Here is a 22,448-nt window from a genome sequence, read left to right as displayed (position 1 = left end):
GGTCCAACTCTCGGAGGCCCTCACCCTGGAACAGCGCCAAGGCTGCCGAGACCTCCTGCTGCAGTTCGCCACCCTGTTCTCCCTCACCCCAGGGGTCACCCCCTGGTGCTTACACGGCGTGGACACTGGAGACAGTCCCCCTATCCGCCATCGGGCCTACCGCGTACCAGATCGGGTACGGGCCTGCATCCAAGAGGAGGTGTCCAAGATGCTCACGCTCGGGGTCATCGAGCCCTCAGACAGCCCCTGGGCCAGCCCAGTGGTACTGGTCCCCAAAGCGGCCGCCCCCGGCACCACGCCTGAGCTCCGGTTCTGCGTCGACTACCGGGGCTTGAATGCGGTCACCAGAACAGACGCGCACCCCATTCCCCGAGCAGATGAACTAATCGACTGCATGGGAGCTGCCCGCTGTCTCAGCATCTTCGACCTGACAGCGGGCTACTGGCAGATCGGTCTCACACCCCGGGCCCAAGAACGATCTGCATTCTCCACCCCTGATGGCCACTACCACTTCAAGGTCATGCCATTCGGCATGAAGAATGCCCCAGCAACATTTCAGCGGCTAGTAAACCAGGTCCTGGCGGGACTCGAAGAATTCTGCGCCGCCTACCTGGACGATATCGCTGTGTACAGCCGCCACTGGTCCGACCTCCACCACCACCTCCGAGAGGTGCTACAGGCCCTCCAACGAGCTGGCCTCACGATCAAGGCCAGCAAATGCCAAATTGGCCAGGGGTCCGTGACCTATCTCGGGCACCAGGTGGGAAGCGGTCTGGTGGCCCCTCTGCAACTCAAGATCGCTGCCATCCAGTCTTGGCAGCCCCCCATCACCCAGACCGAGGTCCGCGCCTTCTTGGGACTCACAGGCTACTACCGGCGGTTCGTGAGGGACTATGGCAGCATTGTGGGGCCCCTCACGGAACTCACATCCAAAAACCAACCAAAGAAGGTCAACTGGACCCCAGACTGTCAAGCGGCCTTCGAGAAGCTGAAGGCCGCCATGTGCTCCGCCCCTGTGCTCCAAGCCCCCGACTACAGTCGGGAATTTATCGTCCAAACGGATGCCTCCGACCATGGCATTGGGGCAGTCCTTTCCCAGCTGAACCCCGAAGGACTTGACCAGCCAGTGGCTTTCATCAGTAGACGGCTCCTGGCCCGAGAACAACGCTGGAGCACCATCGAGAGGGAGGCCTTCGCCGTGGTGTGGGCCCTCAAAAAGCTCCGGCCTTACCTCTTCGGCACCCACTTCCGGGTACAGACCGATCATCGGCCCCTGCAGTGGCTAATGCAGATGCGGGGGGAAAACCCGAAACTACTGCGTTGGTCCATCTCCCTGCAGGGGATGGACTTCACTGTGGAACATCGACCCGGGCAAGACCACGCCAACGCAGATGGCCTGTCACGCTTTTTCCGCCTCGACGAAGAGAGTCCCCAAGAGGATGGGTGACTCTCCCCGCCTTCAGCTGGGGGGGGACGCATGTTAGACAGGCCACGTGTAAGGCTTGCTCCCCCCCCCCCGCACGACCAGGCCCGAGCCCGGCTCTTCAGGTGTTACACGCAACAACCACCCGTTTCCCGTCTCATATGGGACCCCTGCCCCTGAACATCTCCACATCATGGGCCCGATTCCCTACCGGCCCTCTCGCCCGGCCTGGGCGCCATCTTGGACACAGCACCACGAGGCCGCGTGGCCTCCGATCGACCCTAACCCTGGGCCTGGCCAGGCCCCGACATCCCGGCACCACCATCCACCCAGGAGGTAAGCGGACTACTTGGCAGGTCAATGGGAGAAAGAGGTGTCGATGGCTCTCCCCCGCCAGGTGCCGATCGCCCCCAGCTCCCCCAGGCGCTGGCTCCACCCCCCGCTGGGTGTCTGGACTCCCTCATCCCGGACCTCCCGACCTCCAAGTGCGAGGGTCCGGACATCAAAGGGCGCCAGACCTATAACTGGGGCAGCTCCAGAGCAGGAAGGCAGTTGTATCCTGGAGTCGAGAGACGCAGTGAAGAACTCATCCTTGACGGACTACTGGCGCTGCCGTAGCCCTGCCTTGCGAACTATCGACCTGCCTGCTGGCGCTGCCGCAACCTTCTGAAACCTTCATCGTCGTCGGGACCTGCTGGCGTGGCCGCGGACCGTTTGTAACCACCACCTTCATCGGGACCTGCTGGCGTTGCCGCGGACCGTTTGTAACCACCACCTTCATCGGGACCTGCTGGCTTCGCCGCGGACCGTCGCTACCTTCAACCATCTCGGGACCTGCTGGCTCCACCGCGGCCCGACCATCTAGAACGCCGAGCTCGAGGATTGTGAGCTATTTCATCTACCAGATTGGTAACAAGACTGTCCCGCTACCCTTTCCCCAACCAAGAGACTAGAATAGAGGGGACCCCTGAGTCCAGACCTCCTTGTACCATTTCACTGTACTTGAAGTTTTGCTTATAAAGAACGTTGAACCTTATCCTTGTGTGGTGTACGTCTGTGGGGGGGAAGTTACTTGTCTGTACGATCGCTGGAGACGGCTCTCCCCGGAGACCTCTCCCCTTATCCTCGGCCGACCCTCCCGGTCCGTCTAACAATTGAGGTCTACATTCAAAGTGCTGTTCGCTAACAAGCCTTGACAGGATCAAGGTGCTCCTGCTGATATAGGACCAGCTGACAAACCCAAGGTCACTGCCTGGGCCTTCCTTTTTTTCACAGCCTGAGCCATACTCCAGCTCTATCACAGCTCAAAAAATACAAAGTACTTTGCTTTCATCACAAAATAGATCAAGATTTGCTAAAGTAAAATACAATCAGTACATAAAGTGATACATAAATAACAAATGTGTAACTTGTACCATTCACCTAGACCCACTCTGTTGACTTTCCAGAGAGTTCCTAGGTGATATATATATATTTTTTTTTGTATTATCCTTTGACAAGCTGACAACAGTTCGGAGCTTTATGTCAATTTTGCAAATATACAAGAATGGAAAGAAGATACCGGTGTTCAATATCAACCATGTTTCCGTGTTAAAGATGAGGTAAAAACTGGCTAGAAACGGAAAGCATCAACGCCAAAATATCAGTATAGATTAATATTAACTTATTAATGCGATTAGCTATTGGTGCCAGTGTTTCTGGATACACAATTTTGATTACTCTGAATGTCACCTTCAGAGGGTTTAGCGGGAGGTCAGAAAGCTAGCTCCCCAGAACAGGGTTCGGACTAGTTAGCTTCCTCGAAAGAGGGGTCTTAGACATTTCATATTCTTTGAGACATAGGTAAACTAACTGTTGCTAAGGTGGGAAGTGTGAAGGACAGTGCACCATGGGTTATGTCCTAAATATGTGCAGAACGGAATTGTGGCCCATTATCAAATAAATGTGCCTGTCTGTCGCTTATTCATTGAATCAGTAAATGAACAAGTTAGGCCATGGATGTAGACAGCACAGCTCTAAGACGTTGATTAGTGATCGCCATACCCTGTGTCCAAGAACTGCTGCCTGCCGCTCATTCACTAACTTGCAGTTACCGAGGTATTGCATGGATTGTAGACCACACGGATCCCGCAGAAACAGGCGTACAGCTCGATTGTACAACTGTGCACCTATTCATGATACCTTCCCCAGGATCTAGATGAAATAGGATTCACTGTTCATACTCATTTACATTTAAGGATTCCCCTACAAATATCCTCCCATGGTATGCCTAGCATCTCTGGGATCCATGCCTCTAGAAATAATTTGAACTTTCTTCCGAGTCTTCCAGCACATGCAGGGCACAGGAGCACCTTCACACATTGCTCATTCATAATGTGTTTGCTCATACACTGATGTTTCATGCCTGCTTCAATTCCTCGTTGTGTTTTAATGAACTGACAGTGGAGTCCCTCATTAGACATGCGTTTGTGAATCTATGAGAAGATATTTACAAGGGCCCAGCAACATTGCCTAAATGTATGAAGTCCAAAGAAAAGGCTCACAACGGAGAGTTCAATCATGAAAAGTCATGAGGCAAGTTCTTAATATTTCGGACTATTTGTTCCAAGCACAAGATATTATGTGATCTTAACCAGGCATCTTATGAGCAAAGCCCTTGCCGAACCTGGTAACATATGGATAGTGTATGACGCTTCTGTAGCCCCTCTCTCAACTGGATCCAGTCCCTCCTCTTCGAAGAAACCGTGCCAGAACTGGACACAATCCTATAGAAGAGCTCTCGCCAGTGATCTTTGCACTGCAACAAATCAATCCCAAATCCCAAAGGTGACTTGATCTTATGTCTAGTGAATACTTCCTTCACACAGCATGCTGTGGTGTAATTATTAACCTAGTGCACAAGACAACACAAGAAAGGAAACTGCACAACTCATGAAACTGCAACTCTGAACTTGTGATTTCTGCATTCACAGGGAGGTCTGATACAAAAAAACTGAAAATAATAACTCATTGTTTCTGTAGAGTATGTGAGTGGGCTTCTGGGAGATTGCTACGTCGATGGATTTAAGGCAATACATTTGGTATTTATTTGATTTATGTTGTGATTTTATCTGAGACACTGTTAAGTAATGGGGACACAATTCATGCAATACGTGGTGGCAAGAAACATAAATAAATAAGTGTGAGCCGAGGACAGCCTGATTAAATAAAAGATAAGACATAGGACAAAGGATATCGTTTGAGAGGGGACAGAGAGCAAAGAAGAGCGGAAAGAGAAAGAGCTGCAGAGGATGGGAGAAACTAGGATAATTGAGTGGAGGTGTAAGGAGGCATTCTGGGTACAAGGCACAGAGAGACAGAGGAGAGCAGGAAGGCAAATATAATAAAAAAATATATAGATAGATATGTGTGTGTATATATAGATATATATGTGTGGGTGTATAAAAATATATATGTGTGTGTGTTTATATAAAATTCCCTGAAAAAAACAAAGGTTACAGGGACGTTATAGTTAGGCTCCGTTTTCACTCGTACAAAACCAGCGAATTTCAGCAGTTACATCCCCATGCACTGCTTATGACCTCGCATATTACATCACTCATGACATGGTCAGTGACACCTCTGATGACATAACTGATGACATAACTCATGACATCTCAAATTACATCACTGATGACATCAACAGAATCTCTCATACCCCCACTCACACCCCCATACCCTCTTGTATGCCCACTCACACACCCACACAACCACTTACATACCCATACCACTTACACACTTACTCACTCCTCTCTAGGGCCACTTATACACCCACTCACTCAATTTTACAGCCACTCACACAAAGATGGCTGGAAAACAAATGAAAAGTCTGCTCCCACCGGGCAGGAGCAATTTTCCAGCTTCCGCCAGCTGGGAGCAGACTTACAGTCAAAACTCCAGAGTGAGAGGAGGAGCTACGCTAGCAAGCAAGATGGCCGCATAAGCTCCCGGCTCCGCCGACCTCCGCCAGCAGCTCGTATATCCTGCAAGTTATCCTGTTTTCCAACCGGACTCCCGTATATATGAGGAGTGACTGACTCTGAAGGCGCAATCCCGAACTTTTTATCACACCGGATGACGGAGATACGCCGTGTTCATTTTCGGCCTACCTTGGAGTGGAAGCCGGGGCCTCGATTTCTAACCCATCCGGGCTGGAATTGAACAACATCGGCTGTGAACCTTGGGCTTTGTCCGGTCTCCCGAACGGGGACATAATCTACCTGTTTTAAACGGCGATTTCGTATCCTGCCTGCAACGCACACGCCACGGCGTGACACATCGTATGCTGCGGCCCTGTATCCGACGCCCGGAGACATAGTAAGCTTGTCGGGGGGTGCGGACGGGAGCCCTGATCAGCGGCGAAGGTGCAAGCTCGTGAGGTGAGAGCGCCCGTTGTTGGTGTCTGCTCCAGATTTGCCTGCTACCCCGGAGTAGCCGGCCTCCGGGGTCTGCATCCTGATCTGTTGCTTACGAGAGGAGATGGAGGGGACGAAAGACACACCACCGCTGCACGCCGTAATGGCGGCCATTAGAGCGCTCCACTCACAGATCATCGTCAACTACCAGGCACTGTCGGTAACAATGGACGATCTTTGCCGGAGACCGGACAGCGGCTTTTTGCCATCATCGCAGCCAGCGGTGCCACCAAAGAAACATCGTGTATCCAACTTAGAGGTCCCTGTGCAGACGCCGGATCCCTTTTGCGCTGCTGATTCCTATGAGACAGATCGCGCGCCCGTGGACATTGTCAGCGTCCCTTGCTTGATCCCTATCTCGCCGAATATCACTATGGACAACCTTGACTGCCTTAACAAGATCACCTGTGACTATTGGAGAGTTTTATCATCCTTCCACGCTTTTCCTCGCTTGCTCTGTGGAGATCGTGAACTTTTATCCTTTATTTGGCTTGCTCATACTGACTTGAACTTTCATGAACACTTTACCTCTCTCATTGTTGCTGTGGCCTGGGTTATAAGTGCTCCAGTGAACATTCGTACTGGCCAGGGTCAACTTGTGGGACTTTTTAGGATACGGGAAAATAATTTAATCTGCTGCTGGGATTGTGACCTGTGAAATGCGGGAGTCGGTGGTATGTTTCGTACTTACCCGGATTGATTGTACATCTCGCTACATTTATTTTGCACTTGTTTCCGGGTGGTCGCATCTGGTGGAGGGTAAGGGAGTCCGGGAGTGTGTTTTTTGTTTCTCCTCCTCCGCTTCTGTCTCTCTTTTAGGGACGTTTCTGGGCGACAGGCACGCTGCTAGTGGGTTAGGCCGTAGCCATTGCAGTGGTGCAGGGTGGCGGGGGGGGTTTGTTATTTTGCCTTTGTTTTGATCTATGGTCCCTTTTTTCTTCTCTTTCTCTCTCTTTAGGGTATTCCTCTGGGCGACAGGCACGCTGCTAGTGGGGTAGGCCGTAGCTATTGCAGGGGTGCAGGGTGGGGGGTGCGGGGGGGGTTTGTTATTTTGCCTTTGTTGTGTTCTATGGCCCCTTTTCTTTTTTCTCGCAGGATCCGGTAGCAATACTTTCGGTTTCATCCTGAAGCATACGCGTGGGCGGGGTTTGGGGTGGGTGGCTATGATGATAGATAGGTAGCTTTGTTCTTCTCCCTTAGTGAACATACTGGCGCTTGCATTTTTACTGTTGGTCTATCTTGATCCATGACTACCTTTTAACGCCTACCCGCATTTTTTATACCTCCAGTGTGTAGCTCCGGATATCCTGTATCTTCTTCTTTATCTTGTTTTGGGGGGGGGGGGGTTAAATATAAAATGAAACCTTATGCATATCCTTGATCTCGAAATGTTTTCAATACATCGTCTATCCTTTACCGTTGCCGGACCCATGGGTTGTCGGCTGAAGAGCTATGTTATTGGACTTCCTGATACGTTCTGCATACATGTGGTGACCGGCCCCTGTCGATGCAGGGCTACTTTTGTATTTGGTGTTGAACGATATAATAAAGGTTTTCAAAAAAAAAAAAAAAAAAAAAAACTCCAGTGAGAGGAAACTGCTATCTTCCAAGTGTTGGCAGGTTCACAGGGCCATAGGTGGCGCCAGAAGGGGGTGTGGGGTGGGGGGTGGCGTTGCCCCCTCCTTTCGTTTACAAGGGCCTGCCCATGGAGGTGGTGGTTCCCGGGGTTGAATATGGCCCCCTTTCTCTTTAGTTTCTATTTCTGGATCTGGGGAGGTGGTGGTGCCTGGGGCCTTCTAGGAGCAAGAAGGGGGTCTTTGCGGCCCCATCCAATTTTGTTTTAAAGCCCCAGGGAGGTAGTGTTCCCCAGGACTGCTGTATGCACAAGAAGGGTGTCCGCACTGCCCCCCAACTCCAAGATTGTCAGCTCTGGCCATTACACCTCATCCAAGACATTACACTCTTACTTGCTTCTTCAGCTGTCTGAAGAGGTGTAGCAAGGATGCATGTGCCTGCTGTGGGAGGTGTCCATCTCTAAATTTGCACTGACCGCCACCACTTGAAATTACAGGAAAAGGCTGCTGATGTGTCTAGGAATAAACCTTTTAGAGGGCTCTTGCTATATGTTGCAAGTGGTATTATGAGTGGATGGACTGTTAAATGCACCATCTTGTAATTGCCATACTTCTGAGTGTTATGCCCCACGAAGGTTATGCATAAACTACAGAGTAACTGCAGAAAATCCAATGGGTAAGCTATTGTGCCTTCAAGCGCATCGCTTTTGTACAGCGTATTAGGCTGGAGTCGTTTGGTTACATTGCGTCCACTGTATTCCCAGCATTCACAGTCCAATACAATCAAGTGCAAGTCTGAAGATCTTTCCTTAACTGACCCTCGCAAGCCCCCCTCAACATGGCCCCCCTCTCATAGGGACTGTGGTCTGCAGCTGCTGGCTGTGTCTACTGCGAAGCTCCAACCAGTGTAGCCTCAGCGCGCTGACTTGTTTTTGTTGCTGGGGCTTCTTTTTACTTTGTAATCAATGTCTTTTTGCGACTGCATGTGATTTTTGAAGCTATACTTTTTTTGAATATTACAGGTCACCCTCCCCATAGTGTCACTGCAACCATTGTGGAAAAAACCACTTCCTCCTTTTTTTTCATACAGCGCAATGGATTTGAAGGTATTGGAGCACTTTATTTGAGAACAAGTTATATTACACAACAACACATTAATTTTTTTGGTAGGCATGGGGAGATTAAGTGATATGCCCAGACTCACAGTATTATAAGCAACGCTGAGACTCAAACCTGATTCCCCAGCTCAGAAGTTGACAGCTCAGGCCGTTACGCCATGTCCGCGCCTTGCTTTCTTTAGCTGTCTGACGGAGGGCGCTTTAAGCACATCATGCAGAGGTGAAGCAAGTATGCATGTGCCTGATGGGGGAGGTGTCCGTCTCTAAACTTGTGCCGACCTGCAGCACTTGTTACACTTGTTAGCACCATCTGGGCATAGGTCGCAACCCATTAGTACCAATTCAACACCCAAATATAGCAATAAGCAACAGAAAGGTGACTAGTCAAACTTTGCAAATAGCATTCCACTGCGCGGCAACACATGTCACTGCATTTTCAATAACCGTTGAACCGTATTGTCACTCTAGAAACTGATTTTTTTAAATCTGCAGATTATGCATTTGATGATGGATAATGTGGCAAATGAGGCTAATCCATAAAATCAGTGAAAAACAGTTTCCAAAACCTTAGAAATTCACTTTAAAAAAAATCACTGCAAAAAACAAAGGTTATAGGGACAATATAGGATAGCTCAGAACCCGGTCGTACAAAGCCAGTGAAATTCCGCAGTTATAGTTACCTGAGCTAAATATAACTTATGCAAGGGGGGCGGAGCTTGCTCGCGACCAAGGTGGCCGCTTGAGCCGAGCGCTCTGTGAAACCGTTAAACTATCCTCCAAATATCCTGCTACTGCGCTGATCTAGCGCCACACGCCTGCGAGAGTCTTACTCGGGAGCCCGTCTGGACTGCTTTGCGGTGCTCCCGGCTGATCTCACCCGCTCTGGTCCGAAGTTGGAGTGACTGACGTGCTGCGGCCTGCCGGGCCTCTACTGCCGGGCCTACATATGGGCCGGAGGCGGAGATTGACAGGACCTCTTGCGGTCGGTGAGCGGGCGGCTCGCGAACGACGCTGCCTGTTGGTTGTGCGAGGCCCCCACCTCTCCGACACCACTGTGGCGGGCCCCCGCTGTGGGCGTACTGACACCGGCGACCGCACTGTGAGCCTCGCGGAGCCGCTCGGTGGGCGGTATAATTGCGGGAGCCGGAACGAGCTCCACTGCGGGAGTCGATCAGAGGAGCGGGGCCTGCGGTAATTACTGGACACCGCTCTCTAGATGAGAGAGAATCGGAGGACGTCCAAAGATTGCTACCGACGGTGAGCCCTGCTACACAACATCCTGTGCGGCCTGGACTGGGGCAGACGGGTACGCTGCTGCGCGCTCGCCTCTCTGGCTTGCGTGTCGACTGATGAAGGCGCCGTGGATTGGAGACGGACTGCCCCATGCGTCAGTGGTGCCAGCGGGTGCCGTCGGAGATGCCCCTGTTGACTGCGAGGTACTGAGTGGCCACGGTGACTCTGAAGGTGAGGCCAGGATACTCCATGCTTGCCGGACACTGTGGCTCCTGTGCGGGATCCTGGGCTGTCCATAGGGGGGCGCTCCTGTGCTACAGGTGACTGAGCTGGGAGCCAGACTGGTCCTTTGGGGTGCTGATCCTCCTAGCAACGATAGAACCTGAATAGGTCAGAATTCCAACACAAAACTGCCCTGGCGGACAGAGAGGCGACACAGGATATTAGCGTCTGACCGGAGTGCTCACCTCCAGGGCCCTCTGCTGTGGTGGCTGGCAGTCTACTGGTCCTGCAGTATCGCCTGGGCATGGGGGGACAGATCGGGGGCATTGTGTACCAGGCAGGAAAAAGGAGCCCTATCCGAGGAGTGCGGGCATGCAGTGGTCCTGGCGGTGGGGGCCCTTAGCAGTCGCGAAACCTGGCCTCTGCCTCCCTGCTCTGGAGCCAACTTACAATACGACACAGCGCTACAAGTGCGATGGTGCCCCAATCGGCCAAGATGGGTAGAGTGGACAAAACGCAGCCGAAGCTGTCATTCAATCAGATGCGGTCTAAATCAAGTGACTTGTCCACCGAGGACGGCACAGGAGGGCGGGAACAGCCGGATACCGACGCTAGGCATGACATTCGCGGTCTACTACTGACTATGGAAAAGAATCTGCAGGGGGGATCACGACCCTTGGCTCCAAGATGGACACGCTATCTTATAGGATGGACCGCATGGGGGAAAGGCTGGACAAGCATGCAGAACGACTCTAGATGTCGGAACGCAGGCTCACGGAAACGGAGGAGGCGCAGACTGCCTCAGACTCAGAACATAAACAGCTGTGCAGGGTTCTGAAGCTCTTACAGGACAAAACAAATGATTTGGAGGCGCACTCTAGGCACTGTACTTGCGCATCACAGGCCTTCCGGAAAAACCCAAACGGGTAAAATGGAACTATACATCGAACGGTTACTCAAAACTTTGCTTGAGGAGTCTTCCTTCTCTGAGATATTTGTGGTGGAGAGGGAGTAACGCTCGCTGGGGCCGAGGCCTCCTCCAGGTGCAGCTCCTAGGCAATCATCACCAAATTACTGCGACATGAGGTGAACACGATATCTTTGTGTACGGACTTCACAGCGAGGGTGCAGGAGGCTCGTTGGCTGTTTGCCCCACTGAAGAAGCAGCTTTGTGATCTGGGGATGGACTATACCATGCTCTACCTGCGAGACTTCGCGTCAACAGGCAAGGCCAATCCCACATCTTTATGGACCCAAAGGCCCTGCAGTCGGCTATGAAAGGATGGTCCAAGGAGAAGAGACATAACCCAGAGAAGCAACTGTCGGATGAAGCGATGGGTGGCCCGTTGGAGGAACAAGACTGAGACCTAATTGAATATCCTTTTGTGATAAGTATACCTGGGTGGGTGGGATGGAGGGAGATGGGGACTGTGAAGAGGAACGTTGGACTGTGAATTTAGATTCCTCGGTCTCGCCCATAGGGGGTCGCTGAGTCTGTTCGAAGGCCCCAGCCTTTTCTGTGACATAATTAACTTAATCAGGGCCTGTGCTGGAGGCAATATGTTTAATGGGTGAAGTGGTGCTGTCCCTCGACCCGAGCGCCTGGTCTCCTAAGATGGGAGGGGTTTCGACGGCGCGACTTGGTCAGCCAGGGTGCCTTCAGGAACTTGATAACTCTTGAACTGATGTTTTATGTGCAGTACCGCCCATTGGGGATCTCTGTTGGTACCTGTGGGGATTGGTACGCTGCAGTAGCATACTATCCTGCTGACGGTGTACGGAGTGTAGCCTTATATAGGCTGAACACTATTGTTTGTTTGTTGAACAACATCCACCCACGCGTGAATCACACTGGGGAATGTTCTTACTGTTTTTGGGGTGTGGGAGGGTGGGTCTTATTGGTTAGTGGGGTTGAGCCGTGGCGAAAGTTGGGGTTGGTCTGACGTGGGTGGGGGGAGCGGGGGGGTCTGGGAGGCGAATTGATGCTAGAAGTACCTGACATTTTATACCAACATGTTTATGTTGGGGAGTTATTTTCTTTAGATCATGTTGGGCTCAGCCTGAAGTCACCCGACGACACAGTTCTTGTGGGGGGGGGGGAGACTTCAACTTTGCCAGACACCCTGCTTTGGACAGGTCGGACGGTCCAGACAGGCGAGTGTCCGCTTCGGCTAGTGTAATGGATACTACGTTGATTCGATTAGACATGTGCGACGTATGGTGCACTAGACATGCGGGACAAGGTGGGTACAAGCACTATTCGGCGTATCATAATGTCATACCAGAATTGACTATTGGTTCGCTTCTCGTCTACTATTAACATGCATACAGTCTTGTACGATCTTACCACGTACCTATTTAGACCATTCCCACCCTTTTGTTGGTATATGCCGCTCCTAAACCGCAAGTGCTCCCCTTCATGTGGCGTTTTCCCCCCTACTCCCTAATGGCCGCTGCCTTTGCGGAAGAGATGGCTACAGCTATTAAGATATTCTTCGAGGTGAATGTTGGGTCTGTTGATTCTTTCTAAACAGTATGGGAAGCTTTTAAAGTGTACATTCGGGGGGTCGCTATTTCTAAACATGCGGTTAAATCGATTCGTACCAGGTTGTATGATCTGGAACGTAAGATCAAAAGGTTGGAAACCGCATTGACTGGTTCGGATAACGCGCTTTGAGTAGAACTGGCGCAGACTTTGCAAGAATACAATGAAGAGGCAGATGCGGAAATTAAACATCTCGGGAAATATGCCACTGCTCGCACATACGGCGAAGGGGAACGGCCAGGGGTGGTGCTTGTGCGACTCCAGCGGTGGAGCAGGGATGCCTCGGCGATCCCGGGAATCAAATCCCCTACTGGAGATACTTTCCTGTCGGACGCCCAAGTAGCGGAGCAGTTCAGGCAATACTATTCTGATTTGTACTCCTCCAGGAGTTGTAGCCCAGACAAACAAATCCTTGAATATTTAGAGCATATCAAACTTCCGTGGCTGTCAAATTGGCATCGGGAGTTTCTGATGCGACCGCTAGAGCGGTACGAAATACTGCTGGCACTCACTGGTATGAGGGCTGGCAGTGCGTTGGGAGGAGACGGTCTCCCGGTTGCCTTTTAAAAGGCGTTCATTGACCTGCTGTTACCACACCTGCTCACGCTGTTCGAGGACATGTGCACATCAGGGACGATGCCTCCTACGATGCGGGAGGTGGTCATAGTTGCTATCCTTATGCCGGGTAAACCACCTGACGAATGCGCCTCTTATCGTCCGCTGTCCTTGTTGAACGTGGACACCAAAATCTTTGCAAAACTGCTCGCTAACCGATTGTTAACTCTTGTCACGACCTTGGTAGCCCCAGAGCAGGCCAGCTTCGTACCCAGCTGGAGTTTGACATACAACCTCCGCACGGACTTTGCAGCCTTACAACATACTAGATTGCAAGTTCACGCCATAACAGTATTTTTAGACATGGAAAAGGCATTCTACTCCGTCGAGTGGCCCTTCCTGCGAAAGTTTCTCGCTCGTATGGGGTAGGTGAGGTGTTCCTACAACTTATTGCAGTATTGTATCACTCTCCCACAGAGCGTATCAAAATAGGCACCCTGGTCCCAGAACCTATCAGAATACAGAGAGGCCCGAGACAGGGCTGCCCCGTGTCACCTATCCTCTAGTCCCTAGTTGCTGAGCCCTTGGCGTGTTCCCTTCGGGAATACCACAGCCACAGAGGTATACGTTTCCCGAATTATCGTCTGATCGTCTCCACTTACGCGGACGACACGCTGCTCTATGTCCGTGATCCAGATACCAATCTATCACCGGTATTGAGGGAGATAGTCCTCTTTGTCTCTTTGCCCGGTCTATGGGTTAACTGGCACAAATCCGTCATGTTCCGCCCTAACGCCTACCACGAAGCCCATTGAGCCTGAATATCCCCTGCAGTGGACTACGAAGGCTGTGCGATATCTGGGGATCAAACTTCACACAGATTCCGAGGTGGTTCTAAAAGAAAATTATGGGGTTGCGATTTCTAAACTGGAAGAGGACGTCGCGTGCTGGATTAGCCTCCCCTTGTTGCTGATGGGGGGAGTGTCCCTTATGAAAATTATTGTTCTGCCACGGTTTCTTTTTCTGAATATTCCCATGATATTACCCCGCGCAGTCTTCCAACGTCTTCAATCCCTCATAGTCCATCTGGCCTGGGCGGGAAAACAACTGCGGGTAGCCTGGCAAACATTGACGCTCCCATATTCTATGGGGGTCTGGGTGCACCAGATTTGGAATTATATTACCATGCCGCCCAAAGTTCCCACACACATCACTGGATACATGGACCGGATGACATCCCCCATGTTTGGATAGAGTCGATAGTTGCGAACCCTAGGCCTCTCCCTTACCTGATATTCACAACGCCTGACAGACACACAGGCATTTTGCAGTCCCTTAACTCAGTTGCACATGCCTGGCAATATTTGCTGTCTCTACAGGAGGGGAACCTATTGTATTCCCCGGTGGCCCGCCTGGAATGGTGCCACTTGCTGGCGCCATGCAGAGAAAGGGGCGTTATAGCTGCTCTACAGACATTTGGAGTCCAGGTAGTGGGGAATCTCTTCAATGATGGGATAGCACGCACATGACTGAAATAGTGGGCGAGGAGTCCCCGTCCCCCCCCCTCACTCTCCTCGCGCAATTTCAATTTCACAGGCTTAGACATGCGCTAAAAGACTTGTTGTAAGAGGTGTCCTGTGCACACAATTATCTTAAATGGTTCTCAAGTGAGAATCCCAATTTAATAAGCGTTCAACATACGATTTCAGAGTCCATCATCATAAGGTGTGTATTTATTAATGGTTCAATGTCGATTCGTATGCCTGCCTCTTTATGGGGTGGTATGAGAGGGAGCACGCCTGGGCCCGATGTGCCTCCCCCTGGACCAACAACATCGTGTTCTGGGGGAGGTACATCGATGATGTGATATGTCTGTGGTCTGGAACTGATGAGGAACTTGCCAATTACTTTGTGTATCTCAATGACAATCCTTACAATGTGAAGTTCACCATGTCTCACAGCAGGAGCAGTATTAACTTCCTGGACATCACGTTCTATGTACAGAATGGTCGGGTCCAAAGTAAGTTATATCGAAAGGAAACCTCCTGTAACTCTGTACTACACGCCTCCAGTGCACATGCCAGTTCGGTAATCAGAAATATTCCGTTTGGTGAACTTGTCCGAGTGCGTAGAACTTGTAGTGAAGAAAGCACATTTAAAGACAATGTAAATGTGACTAAACAGAGATTTCTAAAACGAGGATACGACCAACAAACTGTGGATAGAGCAGTGTGCAGAATCGAGACGGTGGACAGAGAATCCACCTTGTCCAGCAAGAATGAAAGAGCGAGACTGGACAAGGGAGCCAGCAGAGTCAGATTTGTCACCCAATATACATCTCTTAGTGACAAAATCTTCAACATATTCAGGAGAAATTGGCATTTATTGACTGAAATAGAGGGCTTAAAAAAGCATGTGGGTGAAAAACCTTCCATCACGTATAGGAGAGGCACTTCCTTACGTAAAGAACTATGTCCTAGTTATGTGACTACTCCCTCTAACAATAAGAATTGGCTAGCCCCTAAACCCTCAGGCTTCTTTATATGTGGTACCTGCAATGTTTGTGAGATGGGCAAAAATAAGACCACTACCTTCTCATACAACAACGATCGTCAATTCAGGATCACCCACTTTTGTAATTGTAACACCACCTACACAGTCTATGTCCTAGGATGTCCATGCGGTCGTATATATGTAGGTAGCAGTATACGACCACTTAAACTGAGAATTCAAGAACACCGTAGGGCAATCATCAATAGGGACAGTAGACATCCGATAATGGAACATTACAACTTGGAACATGCCCATGATAACACATTCTGGTTCCATGCAATTCAACATATTCCGCCTAACAAAAGAGGTGGCAATAGGGAGCTTACCCTGAGGAGAGAGGAAGCTAAATGGATATGTCGCCTTCGAGCCATCAATCAGGGACACAACTCGGACAGTGAAATGCACTATTTCTTATAATGTAATATCGAGTCATCCCCCCAGTGGTATTCCCTTGACATAACCCTGACTTATTGCCCTTAGGTTGATCTATTCTTGAATTCTGTTTTTATTCTTATGCCTCACTTTCCATGCCCTGGCTTAGGTATATGGGTTGATTTATTCCTGAATTCTGTACGCACTCCTGTGCCTTGCTTTTTCATGCTCTGGCTTAGGCACACAGGTGATGACTGTATCCCAATATGACCAACTACACTGGTCTTTATGATTTGTGATATGTTGTTCTCAACTTTGGATTTATTGTTTTGTTGTTGATGTATACTAATAATTTTTTGTATTGTCTATTTAGAAATGGGTAGGCTCTGCTGTGTTCACTTCTTGTTATTCCATGTGTCTGCACTTGGTACTCCAAAGGTGATTGGGGTTCTTTTCTTACTCAAATCGACTTACAATAACTTGAGACTATTCATGCTTTCGATTAGTTAATTATGGCTGAATTATTATTTATTTATTATTTTACTTAATTGATTTTCTAATTATAAAAAAACTTTTCTTACTCCATAAGGGCTTTGGCAGGACATCCGTAATTTATATATATTTATACTTTTCATATTTGATCTGCCTCTCCCTTCAGGTTAAGTGCAGCTTTCTGTATTAAAAGACTGCTCTTCGAGGTTGACGGAACTTCGTGGACAGTCCATCATGGCCGCTCCATTTTGACTACTTTTAGTCCCTTGTCTAGCTCGCCGTCCGAGGTTGTAATCACGGGGCCCTTTTCTTTGCCTGCATATACCCAGGTGCATGCAATTAAACAACATGTGACCGGTGCGCGGTGCATTTAAAAACGCACCCGACCAGGTCCAGTCTTTCTCGACTGAATCCGTCATGGGGACACTGCAGTGACAGGAAACTTGGAGGTAAGCGGGCGCGATACGGATTCGAAGCTCTAGTATTACTGGGCTCTGTTTTTTGTTAACCTCCATGCTACGGGTGGCGGTGTTTAAGCGCGCCGTTTCTGTTAAGTTCTAAGTTTGCTAATTCCCTCGTTACGGGAGGTGGGTGCATAGCGCTTCGTTTCCTCCCTATTTTTTAACTAAGCCTCCGGTTATTTGCAGATAGTCTACCGATGGTTCATCTGCACAATGTAGGCGATTCTCTGCCTTGGGGAATGGAACGTGTTGTACATTGGTACGCTCTTGGTTTTGGGGGAACACTGGGAACCATTTGGGATACAGGCTATCACGTGAGACCCCTCTCCTCAAGATTAACTTCTCGAGCCTGCGCCAGGTGCTTAAAGGATGGTGATAGCTTTTTCTCTCATAGGTCTGCTTATGTGGTAATTCGTTTTTAAACATGGTTTGACAGTCTATGCTAATATGTCTTGGACTTCTCTGTACTGATAATGACATTTGGTCGATATGTATCTACAATAGGACCAACACTCCAGCGAATAACAATTTTGACCAGCAGTGACCAATTGCTTGTGAATAAATAGTGTAAATTAATGAATATCACTGTGTGGGGCTTAATCCACCTGCCTGTTCATATACAAAACCCCCCTCCTTTATTTTCCTATTACAGCATTTGTGGCAGCAGCTTATTAAGGTCTGCGCACGTGCCTGACATTGGACGCTTAATTGACTTTATTATTGTAAGTATCTCTTGTAAATAGTGAATTGTGAAGAATTAGAATCCCCCCCCCCCTCCATGTACATAAAAAACATTGTCTCTGTGATCAGCTTTTTTGGTGTAATTTTTGTACACATTACTTACTGACAACCTGGATTAGAACGGCAATTCTAACATTCTGAATTTTCCATAGTTCTTTTTTTTATACCCACCTTTTCTTTTGATATAGTGGAAATACTACCCCCTTGGTTAAATCGTGTCATTTACCATTAAGGCCCCTGACGTGCGTGCAACATCCGGATATCGGAATTTTTGATATCGGGTAAGGAGTTTGGACGCCCTGACATATTTATTAGGGTCCGACCTCTGGACATTTAAAACAACCACTCAAAAACCTTTTCTTTTATTTTCAGCATTTATACTATTGCATTGGTCAAACTGTCTCATCTACGTCATTTCGTCGATTCAAGATCTACTAACATCTTTGGTGAGATCATCATATTGTATAGTGTCAACCTTGGCCTAGTCACTTGTACGTAGATGTATGTACATTCTTTTCACATTGGGTAACCCTTTGGTATAGGCTCTCCTAGGGGCCACCACCCTTTGTTGTCTTTTTTCCGCTTCCTCATTCTTTTCTCACATTGGTGCTTTCTTACTTCGGTCTTACTTTATGATTGCTTCATCTCTATTCATTTGTTTGATTTCAAGTACCCGATACTCTGTCACATTAGGTTCTGTCAATGTTATCTATAGTCACCAATTTGTACCACCTTTGTGCTGAGACATTTAGACTTAAAAGCAAGATGCTCCTCCAAATATAGGATTGCCATTGTGGCCCTTTTTAATGTTGCCATCTCGTTTAACAAAAGTTCGACTTAATGTGTTTTTAACCCTGTTTGTCTTTTATTGTAAATGTAATGTCAGTATGTGTCATTAATATTGGTGTATCATTTCTGTGTTGCTTTCAGCCCTGACGAAGCTCCCATGGTTGGGGAGCGAAACGCGTTGGCTGTCTTAAAAATGAAACAATAAAAGAAAATATATTTTTGATACAACGTGGTCCTGGTCTACTTCACATTTGGTGCTGCCTCCTTTCTTCTTCTCAAACAAGAGCAAATAGCCTTTTCTCTTGTTTGTACTGATCTACATTGAACCATTAATAAATACATACCTTATGATGATGGACTCTGAAATCGTATGTTGAACGCTTATTAAATTGGGATTCTCACTTGAGAACCATTGAAGATAATCGTGTGCACAGGTCACCTCTTACACTTGTTAGATAAGAGATAAGTCTCTCTATCTTAGCAGGGGCTGTTTTCTGCTGGGTTTGTTCCCCTGACCTGTTTGCACCGGACCTACTCTACTTTTACTATACCTATTTTGAGGTACCCGCTGAGCGCCATTTCTTCCTGACATCCGTCCAAACCCTTTCTCTCTTTTTGTACTAAAGGACTTGTTGGGCAACAATATGACAGAACCTCCTGAGGTGATGGCCCTGACAGCGGTTATTAAAGCACAAATGCCTATTAGGATGGTCTAGGTTGGCTTGGCAACATGATTTACAGACAGACCTTACTGATGACAAGTGGTCCTATTGCTGCATGAGCACAAAACGGATCTCGTTGAATGGCCGATACAGGTTGGTCCATTTTAAATACCTCAATAGGGTGTACTATATGCTGGAACGATTACATCGATATGGATTACGAGATGAACCCCAATGTGAAAGATGTGGTGCACATGTAGCAGACTTTTTCCACTTAGCTTGGACATGCCCGGGGGTTGCCCGCTTCTGGGGTCTGGTCTTCACAGAACTCAATCGAATCACGGAGCTGGCGCTTGTACCTGACCCCTTACTGGCACTGATTGGATATTCTAAACCTCTTCCTAAGGCTGTCCAATGCTTGATCGATATGGCATTATTAATAGCTAAAAGATGTGTGGCGATATGCTGGCTTGGGGCCCTACGCCTACGATAGCCCAGTGGACCAAAGACATGACTTTCTGCTGCACCCAGACGGAAAACTATAGTGAGTTGCTTGCACCTCGTAATAGCCCGCAGAACTTCTGGGCCCTATATAAGAGTAGGGTGGCAAACTTGGTTGAACCGGACATGAACTCTGACCCTGGGGGGTTGCAGTCCACATTTCCTGACCAATGAAGCCCATTGCAGTAACCGGCCCACACTGCCAGACTTCCACTACATCGTGAGCTCTGCACTTTGTACTCAGAGGGTGGCTGATGCTATATTGGGAATTTATGTTTTTTTTGGGTACTACAAATGATTGAAGGAATCTTCCTTGTATGTAGCCATGGTACGGCGCTACTTCTTTCTGATTACCACATAATTTGTAGTAGATATGCATGATATGTCATTGTCTCTGGTTTGTTATGCATAAAATTATTTAAAACATTTTTTTTTAAAAGTATGACCCCGCAATGCACTGCTTATGACCTCACAAATTACATCACTCATGACATGGTCAATGACATCACTCATGACATCACTGATGCAGAGCAGGAAAGAGAAATCAAGCCCACTCAGCCCTACGGCCCTGGGTTTTGGAACAACAAACATCCTCTATGACATCAGAACCCACAGTTCAGGAAGAAACCAAAAACTCACCCTTTTTAAGGAATCCTACCTCAGATAGGCTAACATCTCAACCTTTCACGAGCTCTACAACCTACCACTGTTTCCTTCTCCCCATGAATCCCCAATGGGACTTGTCTCTTTAGAAGGACTACAAATCCCAAAATGCAACAAAAAATACCTGAACTGTATGAACTACACACAAATCAAAGTAGGTAACTTGAGAGCTCGGTAAAGAAACGTTTTTACCTGATGAGGGGGTGACCAACCCTTTGAGTCGGTCTCTGTGTTACCTCGATTTCTCTTAAATCGAGACGGTTAAGATGACCTATTAGGATGGGCAGGCGTAGAAGTGTAAATGGTCCCATGTAATCAGATGGACCTTTATCCAGCCCTGGCTTTTGAACCAACAACGTGATGGTCGACAGGCCCACATTTGTAAAATGGAAAAAATATATAAGACCTGGATAAAGGTACTCCTGCTGAGATGGGTACATTTGAAACTCCTAAGGTGTGGAACTAAAGGACTTCTCTAGCTGCAGCAGTCACACTACTCAAGATCCAATGTGTCAAAAAACATGTGAACAATAAATGACATTTTAAAATCGCATGATTATTCAGGTGACCCCAGTTACTGATAAAATTCTGTCCTGGTCTCAGTACTTGCACATTATAATGACACACAAATCCAATTTACTCAATTTATTAGAACACTTAAAAAAAATAATGTTACTCTCGGATTACCCCAATTTTTTTAAAGCCAAAATGGTTTCATTTTAATCGTCTCGCGCCTGAAAATCACTTTGCTTTAATGAGGGTCAATGGGGATAATTAAGTTCCCCTCTGTCTTGTTTCAAAATGTTGGCATGCGTGCTGACGTCTTCGTGTACCAAAGGCGTCAACGTGTTTTCTTAAGGCTGAAAGAGATCCATATAGGGACGTCCAGTATGAGTCCTAAACAAAACATTTAACGTGCCGGAAAGCTTGCAAAAGGTGGCGTTTGTTTTCAAAAGCAGTCGCTGGAGGGCTCGGCCTGCCACACCTCCCAGGCTTTCAATCCAGCCCAGTCCGCAACACACCTCCTAGTCTGGAGCTAGCTCGCGCACACGTACCTCTCCGGAAAGGCATCGTGATTCGTGACGTCCCGTGACGCCTCCTGGGGTCCCCTCTGCAGCAGGCCTGCACCTACGGAGCTTCGGCGGTATTTTTGCGTTTTCTTCTTCTGGTGGGCAGAACGGACTTGCTTGCATGCACTTCGCGCTCACGTCTATCGCTCCCTCGTCGTCACGGGGAGGGGAAAGGAACTGGTCGAGAAGGAAGTCGGTTTTGCCTACTCCTCCTTTAACCCTTTTCAGCTTCGTTTCTACTGTACGGCCTCTTCGCTGGAAACGCATCTGTTGAAAATACCTCTTCTGGTATTGTTTATCTTCCGTTTTCGCAGTGATAACGATCTGGTTGTCATGATCACTCAAGTAGTCGTTATTTTATGGATGACGCCGAAATCAACAAGCCGTAGAGAAGGGAAAATTACAAAATAAAAGGTGCCTTGCAGAACTTTTGAAAATGATGCTAGGGCCAGGCTATATGTTCCCGATCTTTGCAAGAGCAGTAAAGTAAGACTGCAGATACCTGGGCCTAGCACCCTGCAGGTCGTTATCTCAAAAGATTCCCCTTTAGGTATTAGAAGACATGTGTTGGAAGCCAAAGAAAATTGTGACAGATGCATGAAACGTGTAGTTTGAAGCACGTGGTGTTCAGCTTTATCACTTTTGCACTGTTCAAGTAGTGAAGTGAGCATCGAAGCTGTGCAAAATAGCATGAATATGGTGCATCAAAGCACCATCTGGAGTAGTGAGCCACCTGCCTCCCCGAAAGTGTACCCATGTGTGGCCTGTACCCATGGCACAGTCAGTTGTGTAAATTAGAAGGCAGGGGACTGTTCATGGTTCCAGCCCACATAGAAGCAGTGTGAAGTGCGTGTCTGTCTGTGTTGCTCTCTCGCTCAGGGTTTAGGCCGGAAGCAGGATGCTACACTGGTGATGAGGACATGGAGGAAGCTGCCCTCACTATATAGACCCGTGTTGTACTGAGGAGCGGTGCAGAGCGCTCGGGAGGCCCCGGTGCCAGTATCACCCATGAGCAGCCCC

At 48.6% G+C, this 22,448-nt stretch overlaps 1 protein-coding gene across 4 annotated transcripts in view; it reads right to left on the bottom strand.

Moving 5' to 3' along the window:
• The window catches only part of PFKFB3 (6-phosphofructo-2-kinase/fructose-2,6-biphosphatase 3), a 293,716-nt gene extending 272,112 nt beyond the window's left edge, over positions 1–21,604 (bottom strand). For 2 of the 4 annotated variants that reach the window (XM_086918948.1, XM_086918953.1), the window contains exon 1: positions 21,414–21,573. In XM_086918948.1, coding sequence (XP_086775074.1) covers positions 21,414–21,429 — 16 coding nt within the window. In that variant the 5' untranslated portion in view covers positions 21,430–21,573. Of the gene's footprint in view, positions 1–21,413 lie in introns of all 4 variants that reach the window. The other 2 variants (XM_086918949.1, XM_086918952.1) reach the window with 2 other exon arrangements.
• Between the last annotated feature and the right edge of the window lie 844 nt (positions 21,605–22,448).

The sequence above is a fragment of the Lissotriton vulgaris genome, chromosome 1_1 (genome assembly GCF_964263255.1).
Source record: "Lissotriton vulgaris chromosome 1_1, aLisVul1.2, whole genome shotgun sequence".
NCBI classification, from domain to species: domain Eukaryota; kingdom Metazoa; phylum Chordata; class Amphibia; order Caudata; family Salamandridae; genus Lissotriton; species Lissotriton vulgaris.
The sequence above is the reverse complement of the archived record's forward strand: the minus strand, read 5'-3'. Positions and strand labels throughout refer to the sequence as shown.